Source organism: Sceloporus occidentalis, unplaced genomic scaffold (genome assembly GCF_023333645.1).
Source record: "Sceloporus occidentalis isolate IW3139 unplaced genomic scaffold, rSceOcc1.0.p SCAF_5, whole genome shotgun sequence".
NCBI classification, from domain to species: Eukaryota; Metazoa; Chordata; class Lepidosauria; order Squamata; family Phrynosomatidae; genus Sceloporus; species Sceloporus occidentalis.
In genome coordinates, this window is record NW_028316985.1 from 138,685,412 (window position 1) to 138,698,786 (window position 13,375).

Consider the following 13,375-nt stretch of genomic DNA (forward strand, 5'->3'; position numbering starts at 1 on the left):
TAGAAATCTTCAGTCTCTGACTTTTTCAGATCTTGTAAAGTTGAGCCGGTCTCAGTCCAATGTGTGTGATAAACACATTTGTTCTCTTTTTTTGCCGCAACAATTCAGGTTTTAATAAATGGTCTGGTTTTGCAAAACTACTAATTCTCTGATCTTTATTTTTTACATAAACAAGATCAGCTTAATATATACTTTGCCCACTTACAAACTCTACATAATTTGAATTACAACATCAGCTTGTTCTTCCACAGTGCCATTTAACTTTATACAAGAACAAGATGGGTTTTGGCTTTGAAAGTTATAAGGAGAACTTTTAAATACGACATACACTAGAATATTGATCTTACTGATACTCGGCGTGCACATCAGTTTCGTTATCAGAAACACTTTGACTCTTGGTTATGTTCATAGGGAGTGTTGTCCAGCTTCAGTAATGTAGTATGCGTTATCCTTCGTATATTCCTAAAGCAAGATGTATGCTGTACACTTATATACAACAGTTGGTTCAAGCACAGACATTGCAGTGTCATGCTTTCATTCAAACTCATGATGCCATTCCCCACCCCCACCCCCAATTACAATCCCATATGGCATCTAATATGCAATATATTGCTTTGCAAATGCAAATAATTGTTGCAGACTGGCCCTCATGATGGAATGATATGGCATATTGCACACACTTTTTCTTTCTCTCTCTCTTTCTTTTTTTTTTTTAAAAAAAGATTTATCATAAATATACAGACCAGTATATGACATTGAAGAACAGGAAGCAAAATGGAAACAGTGCCCTGGCATAAAGATCGATCCGTTTTGCTGCTGATGGGATGACAGGCTTTGGTGGAGGAGGCTTCTTATTGTTCTTTGCCTGAGATTTCCCAAGCCCATTGTTGACTTCAATGGGCTTTCCGTAACAGTCATAGTTTGACAGTTCAAAATCTCTTGGCAGACTTCCGACAATGCTGAAATCATTGGATCTCAAATCAGATTTTGACGTACAAACTTTTTTGCATCGTGTCTCTCCAACCTAATTTTTTAAAAAGAAAAAGAAAAAAAAAAGAAGTATTTTAGAATTCAAGAGTTACTGAAATGTTTCAGTAAAACACACTCATTATTTTTAGGTAACAAGAAAACCTAACAGATGGTTTGGTGTGTAGGGCTGCACTCACAGTCTCATGGCTGACCTTAGTTGGATCAAAGTAAGCAGAATTTCATAATTACTCCAGCTTTTGTTTTGCACTGTTATTTAAGTACAAAGCAAATTATGCCAATCTGTCACATGTTCAGTCAACATTTTAATCAAGATCAATATAATGGGTTTGAATGTTTTATTTTATATCTTATTTTATCCCAAATTTATGTTGCAAACTATCATAGGATAAACATGGTGAAAGGCAGCATATAAACGCTTTAAATAAATAAATAAATAAATGCATCTGGCCTGACAGAGATGTCATTCATCATGGTCTTCGTGCTGAACACAGCAAGCTTGTTTGTCCTAACACACCATTATTAAACAGCCAGAGTTCTGAAAGTGTAAAGGTAATTAAAAAGATATGCTGATAAATACCCAAGCACTCTGCTCAACTGCCAATTACGGCTAACAATGTGAACGGTTGTAGGGCAGAAGTCAAAGATGTGCATTGCAGGCATCTGCAGCAAAAACCTATGAAGATAGGCTACACCAAAGTGGTAAAGAAACAATGGACAACAATGACCAGAAAGGTAAATAAATCCTTTCTGATGTATACTGGAAGCCAGAGCCTTTTCTCAGAAGAGGACTGAAAAGATGCATATTTCTCTTTTAAGACTGGATGTATACAGAGGAGTGATCGTCTTCAGACAGCAGTTCATCATCTGCCAAAGTCATTATTATTCCAGCAAATACGCAGTCCAGTCATTAGACTATCATCACATGGGGTGGATGGGACAGTGTATACAACTGGTCTTGACAAAAATGTGACATTTCAAATCCTGTGTTTTGTGAAAGGTAATCTGTCCATAATAATCTAGTGGTTAGCAGCATTTTTTCTCCTTTTAATTTATTGTCCAACACTACTCTTGGCTTTTTTTAACAGAAAAAAAAATACTAAAACATTTTAATGTGCCACAATTGCCATTTAGACATTATAATAGGCACCTGATGACCACAAAAATTCCAGGCGAGAATATTGTACCTTGTTTCACATGGACTGAAGAGACAGCTGTGAGGATTTTATTCCTCCTTTTATAGCCTAATTTCTTCTAAAGCATCCAAACCATCATAAATCATCATTTTATTAAAACAAACAAACAAAAAACCCTTAGAACTACAGTGAGCCCTTGGTATTTACTGGAGTTTGGTTCTAAAATTCATGGATGCTCAAGTTCCACTAAATGCAATGGGACAGTAAAATGGTGTCCCTTATATACAGTGGTGAAAATCTAGGTTTGCTCTTTGGAATTTATGTATTTTCTGTTTAATACTTTCAAGACAAGGATGCTTAAATCCATGGATAAAGAATCTGTGGATACAGAGGGTCAACTCTATCAACTGTGTTACTAGTCCTAGCTTCTGCCAATCTAGCAGTTTGAAAGCATGCAAGTACAAGTAGATAAATAGGTACCACTTTGGTGGGAAGGTAACAGTGTTCGGTGCAATCATGCTGGCCACATGACCACCAGAAAAGTCCTCGGACAATACTGGCTCTTTGACTTAGTAACAGAGATGAGCACTGCCCCCCACAGTTGGTTACGACTAGACATTCATGTCAAGGGACTACCTTTACTTTTAGTTCATGAAACTGCTATTCTTTATTTAAGGTGTGTGTTTAAACTCTAGGTTTTGACATTGCCTTCCATCTGTTTGTGTGTTTTGGGTGTCCAGAGCCTTCAAGAGACAATTTTGTTGTTTTTTTAAAATATATACTTTTATGCCCCCAAATGCCCACAACACCCTCAAGTGTAGGTGGGCAAAATGCAGCACATGTACCATTTTTGCAGTCCCTAGACCATAAAAAGCCTGCTCAGATCATTCAGATTCAGGGCTGTGGCTTCCTTGATTGAGCCTAGCTATCTATAATGGGGCCTTTCCCCTTCTACTACTTTCTACCTTACCAGTGTTATTGTCTTTTTTGTGAGTCATGTCTTCTCCTGATATGTCCTCAGTATGACAGTTTAGACATCTTGGTTTCCAGGGAGAGTTCAGGCTTGATTTGCTCCATTTATTTCTTCGGTTTTTTAAAAGCAGTACACAATATCCACAGAACTCTTCTCCAGCTCCACATTTCAGACAAGTTGTTTTTCTTTCTATCAGCTTTCTTCACTGTCCAGCTTTCACAACCATACACAGAAATTGGAAATACAATGACATGGACAACCCTAACTTTAGTATTCATTGATATATGTTGACATTTCAGGATCTTGTCTAGTTCCTTCATAGCTGCCTTTCCATTTCCTACTCTTCTTCTCATTTCTTGACTGTAGTCCATATTCTGATTAATGACTGGGCCAAGGTATGGAAAATCTTGAACTATTTATTTGTCATTATGCACCATATGTTCTCATAACATTTAAAGTTATCTAAATAATCTGTGATCATTTTCCCCTTAATATTCAACTGTAAACCTGCCCTTGTACTTTCTTCATTGACGTTTTCAGTAATTCATGCAAGTTTTTACTATTTTCTGCTAGTAGTATAATGCTATCTACATATCTTAAATCCTGTTGATGTTCCTTCTTCCACTTTTCAAGCATCCTTGCTCTGAGTCTAATCCTGCTTTCAGTATAAAATACAGCCTTGCCTGAACCCCTTACCAATTGAAACCATTCTATTTCTAGTAAGTTAGAAGTCATATGTATTTACTTTCAACTTTGTTATATTGTTATTTTGTGCAGTTTATTAGTTTGTGTAATCAGCTGCATAGTTTGTAAGTGTACTTTTCCCATACATGTTCTTTTATAATATTAAACATATACTAATAATATAATGTTATAATAATATAAAAACAAAAAAATTTTTTAAAAGAAAGAAAACAATTCTTTCTCCATATTCTGTCCTGAGTACAGCCTCCTGTCTTGAGTACAAGTTATGCATCAAGACAATCAAAGGTTGTGATACACCCATTCTTTTAAGAATGATCCAAAGTTTTCATGATCTACATAATCAAAGGCTTTGCTGTCATCCATACAGATGGATTTTCTTCTGAAATTCTTTGGTTCACTTCATTATCTAATGTATGTTTGCAATATGGTCCCTAGTGCTTTCTTCTTTCTAGCTGGCATTTTGACAGCAGCATTTCTCACTTCATAGATGGCAAAAATCTGTTGCAGAATTTTGATCATCACTTTGCTTGGATGAGAAATTAATCTCAGGATCCAGTAGTTACTGTTATTCTAAGCTTCCACTTTCTAAAACTGTAGATTCATCTTCAAATGGTTCTCCCTTGAAAGAAGCTTCTTTCATCTATTTTATATAGTTCTTCAGTGTATTGTTTCCATTATCTTTTTATTTGTACTTGGTAAGTAATGTGTTCTCTACTCTAAATTTAAATTTCCCTTTGATTTTTCAGATCTTGTGGAAGAGGTCTCCGCTTCTTCTTATTTTTTTTTTATCCTCTTCAATCTCCCTGCACTGCTTATTATACTAGTTCTCTGTCCCTGTGCACAGGTCATTGAACAGTTGCATTCAGGGTTCTTAGTCTATTTCTGTCATCTTTTACTTTTGCTTCTCATCTGTCCTTAACTGCTAGAAGAGTTGAATCTGTCATCCGCTGAGGCTTCTCTTTCTTTTTGGCTGCAGATAATCTCTTTTGGCATTCTTCTCTGGCAATGTCCCTGGCTTCAGTCCAGAATTCCTTTGGCTCCCAGTCCATTAGACTGAATAGTGCAAATCTATTTTTATATTATTTTTAAATTCTGGGTTAACAAGAAATATCTTTTTTAAAAAAGAAGAAGAAATGAACTAGGAGTTACTTCTGTCTTACTTCCTGATATAAATAATGTATTTGCTGGGGATAAAATGGCCCAAGAAGAGCCAAAAATGTGGTGAAGATCCCATGCTTCAAGAAGGCATGGGGGTGTTCTTTTTTTCAGGGAGTTTGTGGCAAGGCAGTGCAGGGCTTCAAGATCTCCTGAAGGACCAATATAGCCCCCTGACCCCAATCACTGATGAGACTTGTGGAGAAAGAATGGTCTTTCATCATAACCAGAATAAAGTGCATCTCAAAAAGCTTCTTCAAATAGACTGAGGAGACTTACTGCTTTATGACTGACCGACTTTACTTTATTGGGTAGCTGACTATGAAAAGTGAATCTAAGTTTGGTATTGATAACAGGGCTTCAGTATAACTGTACAGTTAGGCTTTGGCAGAGAAATATAGTTTTCAGTTCATTCAGGCATTATGTTATTAGTTTGACAAAATGATTGCCCATCTCTTGAGAACAAGCAAATATTTTGGACAAATAATGTGGGTGTATGTGCAGCAGGTGGATTTAATTGTCCACAAAGAATAAAAATACTATAATTTTTTTTGTAAAAGATATGCTTTTAAAGTAGAGGGAACAGATTACAAAAACAGTTCCTACATTTATACAATAATATGTGCAGAATCTTCATATCACATGGCATGTCACACAGAGGGACATACCTGCCTGATCCTTGATCATCCAATATGGGTATAATATTCAGTCCTTGGGGTTGTTTGATTTCTATGAATAATCCAAATACAAATGCCTTGTATTTAGGTGCTCAAAAATATTCTTAACACACATGTGGAATTATGCTGTGTAATACCATCCCTAACAATGGAGACATTCAAATATATAGCTGTGTTAGACTGTGGAATTAGTATATAGAGAGATCTTGTAGCACCTTTGAGATTAACTGAAAGAAAGAAGTTGGCAGCATGGAGGCATTATGTAACTCCCCTCAGAAGGTGTGCACATTGACTGCAAATATAAAAAGCTTCATTCACTCAATCAGTATTAGTGTCATGATTGTTTTAACCTGTGGTAGACATACAAATTAGAAAAATTACACCAGTAGGGGTAAAATAGTGAACTGGGTTGAGAGGCTGGGGGGATGAACCAAAGGAGAAAGCAAAAGTTGCCTATGTTTGTAACAATAAAGTTGTTTTCAGTGTTTGTCACAGTAATGAGGTATATTCAGCTCACAATCAAAGTTGAATGATTAAACCTATAGTGCTCTGTTCCATTTAGAAGCACAATTTGTGTCCATGCTCTTTAGAATCACAAATACTGTACTTATGGCAGATACTGATAATGCCACTAAGAGACACTAGAGGGTGCAAGACAATAATTTGTTTCTTGGTAGGACTGAGAAAACAGAAGGCCAAAGCACCATCAGGAAGTCGTCTAAGAAGCTGCACAGATAATATCAGAATCTGGCTGCTGACTTAGAAGTATTGACTTAGAAGTATTTACAGTCAGGCCAAACCAACCAAATAGGGCAATTGACTTGGGTGGGCTCAGTTCAAACCTTCACACACACACACACACACATATATATATATGAGAAACTAGAACATGGAATAGTTATATTCCAAGCTTCCATAAGGCCCTCATCCAGCCCCTGTAACTACAGCTGGAGTCTGCAGCATGCCACTAAACTGTAGGTAAATGAAAATTTAAAAACAACAACAGGTTTTTGCATGGAAAGCAATTCAGAAACAGGCACCTTGTTGGAGGGCATTGCACATCTGGATTCTAAGTGTGCCATTCTTGCCTAAAATGGCATACGCTGGGTATCTTGTTTTAGCATGAAAACCACTTTAAGGAATCTGGAAGTAAAATTGCCAGTATGTCACAAAATGTTAGAGTATGTGTGGGAGAAGCAGCAGGGTATATGGTCTGTGACAGAATCCATAGGCACAAAATTGCCCTTGGCACCCACCTGGATTGCCCATCTTTGCCTTAATTCTACATAATATTGTTGGTGCATAGTTGTGTCAACATTGGGAGAACAGGGTATTTCTAAACAGTAGCTCTTATGAACTGTTGCAAAGCCTATGGCAGTACATCTTCACTTTGGCATTTGCACCTGTTTTGGAGGGGCTTTCAGCAAACAGTCTTAACATGCAGCTGCTTGTTTAGAAAAGCTTCACTGCAGCATGACAATAAAATAGAAATTTATTGTGTACCATCTATATCCAAGTACTATGCCCATGTACACTCTGTCTACTTTCCCCAATCTCCAAATATTTTAAACTTCAATTTCCATCAACTCCAGACAGCATGGCCAATGGCAACTAAATGGCACATCTGGAGGTTTTGGATAAGGATGGTCATTCTAAAACTATCAGTCTAGAATCTTCCTAGTACTGTTATACTCAACATCATACATGTTGAATCCTCCTTATCTGAAATGTTTGGGAGGAAAGGTATTTTGGATTTTGAATTTTTATTTAATTTTGGAATACCTGTATTTGCATGTATGTACATAATGAGGAATCTTAGAGATTGGACCTAAGTTTAAACAAAAAATTATTTATGTTTTACATAAACCTTATACACAGAGCCTGAAGGTAATTTTAGGCAACATTATTAGACTAATTTTGTGTATGAGACAAAGTTTGTGTACACTGAACCATCAGAAAGCAAAGGTATCACTACCTCAACCACCCATGAAAAAAAGTTGGGGTTTTGGAATATTTCAGATTTTGGGATTCTGGAAAAGAGAGATTCAACCTGTACATGAAATGATTGAAAACAGAGTGGCTGTGCATTACAACAACAGCAACAGGAACACAAGAAAGGTGCATACCTGTAAAGTACTGATGTGGACTGGGGTGCCTGTGCCATTAACTGTATTCTTTTTAGCTGCAGTTCCACCTTTCCCTTCTGCTTGTTCTGCCTTAGCAATCTTTGCCTTTTCAGCTTCAATTCTCTTTGGATTGTTCAGCATGACTTGAACCACGGCATACTCAACCAGCGAAGCAAAACCAAAGAGAAGGCACGCAATCAGCCATACATCTAAGGCCTTCACATAAGACACTTTGGGGAGTTCAGCAGCAAGGGTAGTACATTCCGATGCCAAGCTGAGCACAGAAAAGATACCTGAGAGAAAAGAGAGGAGGAGAAATCAAGCAATGGGGACCTTCCTGCCTTGCTAAGCTTTTTGTGATATGCTTTCCCTAAAGTCAAAATCTAAACAACATTATTCTCTCACAGGGAATGGGATGTGATGGTGTACCATACATATTTTACAGGAGATGAATATGGATGTACAGGGTGAAATATGAAACCGGTTACATAATAATTTTGAGCATGCACACAGCAATTATAGCTACAAATGGCTGTACTGTATTGTTGCTGATAATTGTTCTCTGTTATTATCCTTTTGCTGATTACTGTCAGTTTTTACTATGATTTTTAAATCCTCAGTCAAAAGGCGTTTTACAGAAGTTTCACAGAAGCAGCTTGATGCAATGGAGTGTGATAGGTATCTCTCTCTACTTCTGATTCTGTGATTGCGAGCACAGGAATCAAATCAGTGTCTATAAGTGTAAACTCGACTATGATTCTGTTATTTTCTAAAAAGACGTTTTATTTTTAAATAAGAATATTAACCATTGCAATATTTACCTTTTGTCTACATTTCACTACCATTGCCTTTATTATATACATTGAACTTTGTAGCTATTCAAGCTTGAAAGCTAACTTTGAAAATCTAAAATCCTCTGGCTGAAAAGAGTGCTACTTGGCTTTCAGTGCTTCATTCAATAGGGCAGTGAAGGTCACTTAACCTATTGCTAGCTTCTATTTGTCTTGAATGCAGGGCAAAAAGTGCAGTCTCAAAGTGATAGAAAATAACCAGCTCTTACAATATTTCAAAGGAAATGCATAATCAGACTGAAGGGAATGGAAAACAGGTTTCATCAAGAAGCTCTTTAGCTTAGGAACTACCAGCACAATGACACAGAAAAAAAGCCTATATGCTGCTGACCATGTTAGAATTTGGGACAATGTGGACCAGGGAAATACAGCTCTCTTGGATGAGCCATGTAAAATATCAGGGCCTGTCCTAGTGCTCATTTGGAGATAGGCAGCAGATCTTGGAAAGCAGCAGCAACATGATAGAAAAGATAACTGTATGTTTCTTAATCTAACCTTTAGGAATCGTTCCTCCTAAATTTACTTTCTGCTTTCAGGTGTGGCAGATGATGTCCTTCCAAAGCCAGTGTGGAGTAGAGACACAGCAGCCAGTCTAGCTTGCTAATGTACATGGAAGGGAAGGAGACATCAATCTTTTTCTTACTTCAGAAAACTAAGGCGGGATACAGACGGGCAAAAAGGGGTGTATTCATGACATCATGAAGGTAGAGCCTTCAGACGGGCCTTACCTGAATGCCGCCATGAACACGCCCCCCGCACGCCCCAAGCAGGAAGAGGCGGCATTAAAAAGGTGCTGCTTTTCTCCGCTTCTTTTCCGTTTGATGCGCAGCTGCGCAGCTCCGTCTGTAAGCTGCTGCACCGGTACGCCAGAATTGCTACGCCACTAATTTAAGTTGCCCATTTAAAAGCTCTGAGTCAGCTGCGTCGCATAATGAGTTGGGGTCCTGGAACATGCGCAGTTTGCAGTCAGGCTTTAATTGCAGCGTCAGCTGCCATGCAGGTGTGGAAGCTGCAGCACAGCTGCAGCGCTTTTTAAGACTCGTAACCCTAACCCTAACCCTAACCCTAATCCTAGAGCAACATGTACGCATGCGCTGCTTGGAAAGTTTGGACTTTAAAGTGAGCCCCTACACACATTCCTGTGCCATTTTCACCTAACAATAAAAACCGCTAAAACTGTAAATTTTTACATTAGTACAAGGGAGGTGATGGGGGATGGCAGGGGGACAGCGGTGGCAGCGGCAACAGCTGTGGCTGTGCATTGCAGATTCAGCAAGAGCGCGGGGACCAAAGGAGAGGAGGCATCTGTGATGCTGGTGACACTGGCAAAGTGCAAGCGGACAAGGATGCCAACACCAGCTGATCACCAGCTGGCAGGAGACCACCATTGTTCTTGGGCAGAGCGGGGGAAAATGTTTTAAAGGGGCTTGGGCACTTTAAATGTGCCCATAGGCTTTCTGCTGCCGCTGCTTAGCGCTGCAGCTGCGCAGCTGCGCATCCGCCAGCCAGCCGGCAAAGGAAAAAAAAAAGCCCCGTTTTTGGCCGCCTGTGAGGAAGCTGCCTCTCTCTTTGCAGCGTCCTCCGAGGCGGCGGTTTGGAAACTGCGGGTCAGAAACAGCCCCAGGTGAGGCGTCTTCACTGCCCCCCATGTGGAAGCCCCATCTCCTGAGCCATGCCCCCGGGGTGGGCGGTCTGGAGGCTCCGTATTCAGCAGAATACACCTCCAAGACGTCTTCCCCTGCCCGTTTGTATCCCACCTAAGTGTCTTGAAACGTCAGGAAGGAAATTTTTTAGAACATGGCCACATAGCCTGAAAAACCCACAAAAAACCATAAGTGTCTTGAATCTGGTCTGTTCTAAGAACTACTAAATGCAGTGTTGCCCTATGCTTCATCTTGACTGGTGGCTTGGATCCTAGGACTGAGATATATCAACATTTAAAAAAAAAAAAGCAGCCAGAGAGTTCACCTCTTTCCCCTGGATGTCTCCCACATTTCTTGGCCATAGTGCCCCATCTATAGAATGCCCCTTGAGGTCCAACTAGTGATAATATGTCCTAGTTTAATTGCTCTCCTAAGCCTAGTAATGTCTAGTGTGAGCATGGATTGGTTTCTGATCTTTCACACTACAGCTTTTCATTTTGTTTGAGTTATGTTTGAGTCAAGAACAGTTTTAGATATTTGCATTAAAAAAAATAAACTGGCTGCACTGATTCCACCCCCCAAAAGCAGGATAGAAATATAAATATGCAGGTGGATGTTTAGGTAGATAGATGATTGTGTATATATAGAGATAAATTTTTGGAGGCTTCATGTATAAGTATAGTAATGTCCAAATTCCATTATCAAGCCTGGTACTACTCCATGACATTTTTGAACAGCTGTCAGACATGGATCTTGCAAGGTCCACAGCAAGTGCCCTTTTTTAAAGTTATGGCCTTTTTGAATGACTATAATTTTCACTTGTTCCAGATTATAGATCCTGGAGGTCCAGTACCTATGCTGTTCCCCTGCATATAACTGAGTTTATAGAAGCTCAACATTGCCATTTAAGCTACTACTATCAGGTAAGCCTTTTGGAAGGGGAAGAACTGAGAGTGCCTAGTAGGGTTTGCTGAGAGGGGACAAAAGATAAATTGGGAGCCAGGTAGATGCTTGGTGGGGCTGCCATTACAGTTTACCAGGCTCCCTCAGAGTTGATCCTGGACATCTCCTGAACACAATCACTTACAACATGAGAGAAAATGAAAATCGGAAGGATGTCTTCTAGGCTATTGCTGAAATTCTCTGCTTGAGCCCCATGTGGTGGCCCAAACATAGAAATCGAATTGCATATCACAGTATTTCATTGCTTTATCACTCCACAGCACCCAATGTGGGAAACTTCACACACCCCTTCTGTGGCTAATGCTTTAAGAATCAAGGCTCTGTTATTCTACCCACCACCCAAGAAGTGATATCCCTTCCAAATTTCTACTCACAGTTGATCTCACACAGGTCAGTGATGATTTAGTAAGCAGATACAGGAACAACCTGCTTATAGGCTACAGATCTTGTCTTTTAAAAAGTGGAGACATGAATGGGACTGAAAAAGAGAAGATTGGGGTGAGAGTGATGAGCATGCCATGAAAGTGTAGTTGCCTTCAGTACCCAATGAAAGCTCTTGCTACTGAAGCAACTCCAAAAGGACAAGTGGCATTCAATGGTTCTGACAGCATGTGAAAATATAAGTTACCCAGTGGTACTCTTGCAGCACTTGCATCAGGATTGATCCAAAATGACAGCCATGAAAGCACGACAATTAGCAATGTGGGAGCATAGACTCCCATCATGTAAAAGCCAACTTGTCTTCTTAAAGTGAAGATCACTTCTACACACGTGTAATAACCTTTGGAGAAACAAACATAGTTTAAGTTCTCAAGCTTCGACAAGTTCCTCCTTATCTCAAATAGAAAAGCTTTAGCCCCAATCTTATACAAACTTTTACAGAAGTAAGTCGGATTGAAGAGAGTGGGTTTATTTCTGAACACATTTCATTATCTTGGGCTGGTAAGAAATCTGGCCTGCTTCAAACAGGACTAAGATGGACTTGGAGCCTGCTCTAACTGAAGTTCAATTTTGTAAAAAGAACAAATAGGGAGACAGAAGTTCACAGTCACATATGGATATCTCTCATAAAATCTTGGACAGTGTGCATATAAAAACAAATGATGGTACTTGCATCTTGAAAAAGTAATTCCAGCATAGGCTCAGGGACGTAGCCAGGATTTTAGGAAGGGGGGGGGATCCAGACTAAGTGCCACCATTATAATGGGGCTTGGGCGCGGCGGCGCAGCAGCACACACCATTCATTTTTCTAATGGAAGGGGGGGGGGGTCCGGACCCCAAGAACCCCCCCCCCTTGGCTACGTCCCTGATAGGCTGGGGATTCTGAGAGTTATAGTCCAAAAATTAACTTTTCTCAGTTCTGATTTACAGACTGAGTCACACTTATCCGGAATTCTGAAATCCAAAATACTCCAAAAAAACCCCAAAACTTTCTTCATGGGTGGCTGGGATAGTAACACCTTTGCTTTCAGTGTACACAAACTTTGTCTCATGCACAAAATTATGAATAAATATTGTGTGTAAAGTAAGGTGTATAAGGCTATGCGTTTTGTTTAGCCATCTCCAAAATAAATATCTCATTATGGATGTTGTTTGCTTTCAAGCCATTTCTGACTTATGGCAACCCTAAGGTGAACCTATCATAGGGTTTTCTTGGCGATTTTCTTCAGAGGAAGTTTGTTATTGCCTTCCCCTGAGGCTGAAAGTATGTGACTTGCCCAAGATCAAACAGTGGGTTTTTGTGGCACAGAGAGAATTTGAACACTGGTTTCCAGAGTCTTAGCCCAATGTTCAAACCACTACATTACACTGGCTCTCATCTCATTATGTATATATATGCAAATACAGTGCGCCCATGTTTTACGCAGGTGCAGCATACACAGCTTTCAGCATACGGAGAAAGCCACACTGGAAAATCCCCTTGCATGCCCTGGAAAAAGTAATGGGGCATATGCCCATGGTGCGCATGCACTGCTGCACCATGGAGCGCCATAGGCACGAGCCCCATTGCTTCTAATGCGGCTCCGGCACACACGAATTTCCCCTTACGTGGAGGGATCCAGAATGGATGCTTGTGTAAGGGAACGGCCCACTGTACAGGTATTCCAAAATCCAAATATATTAAAGAAATCCAAAACACCTCTGGACCCAAATATTTT

The 13,375-nt window shown here is 39.6% G+C and overlaps 1 protein-coding gene across 2 annotated transcripts in view; it reads right to left on the reverse strand.

The window, feature by feature from the left end:
* Positions 1-266: 266 nt before the first annotated feature.
* Positions 267-13,375, reverse strand: part of GLRB (glycine receptor beta) — a 47,425-nt gene continuing 34,316 nt past the window's right edge. For both annotated transcript variants that reach the window (XM_089525615.1, XM_089525616.1), the window contains exons 8-10: positions 11,845-11,997; positions 7,760-8,052; positions 267-1,024 (exon numbers count right to left, since the gene is read on the reverse strand). In XM_089525615.1, the coding sequence (XP_089381741.1) occupies positions 728-1,024; positions 7,760-8,052; positions 11,845-11,997 (743 nt within the window). In that variant the 3' untranslated portion in view covers positions 267-727. The remainder of the gene's footprint in view (positions 1,025-7,759; positions 8,053-11,844; positions 11,998-13,375) is intronic.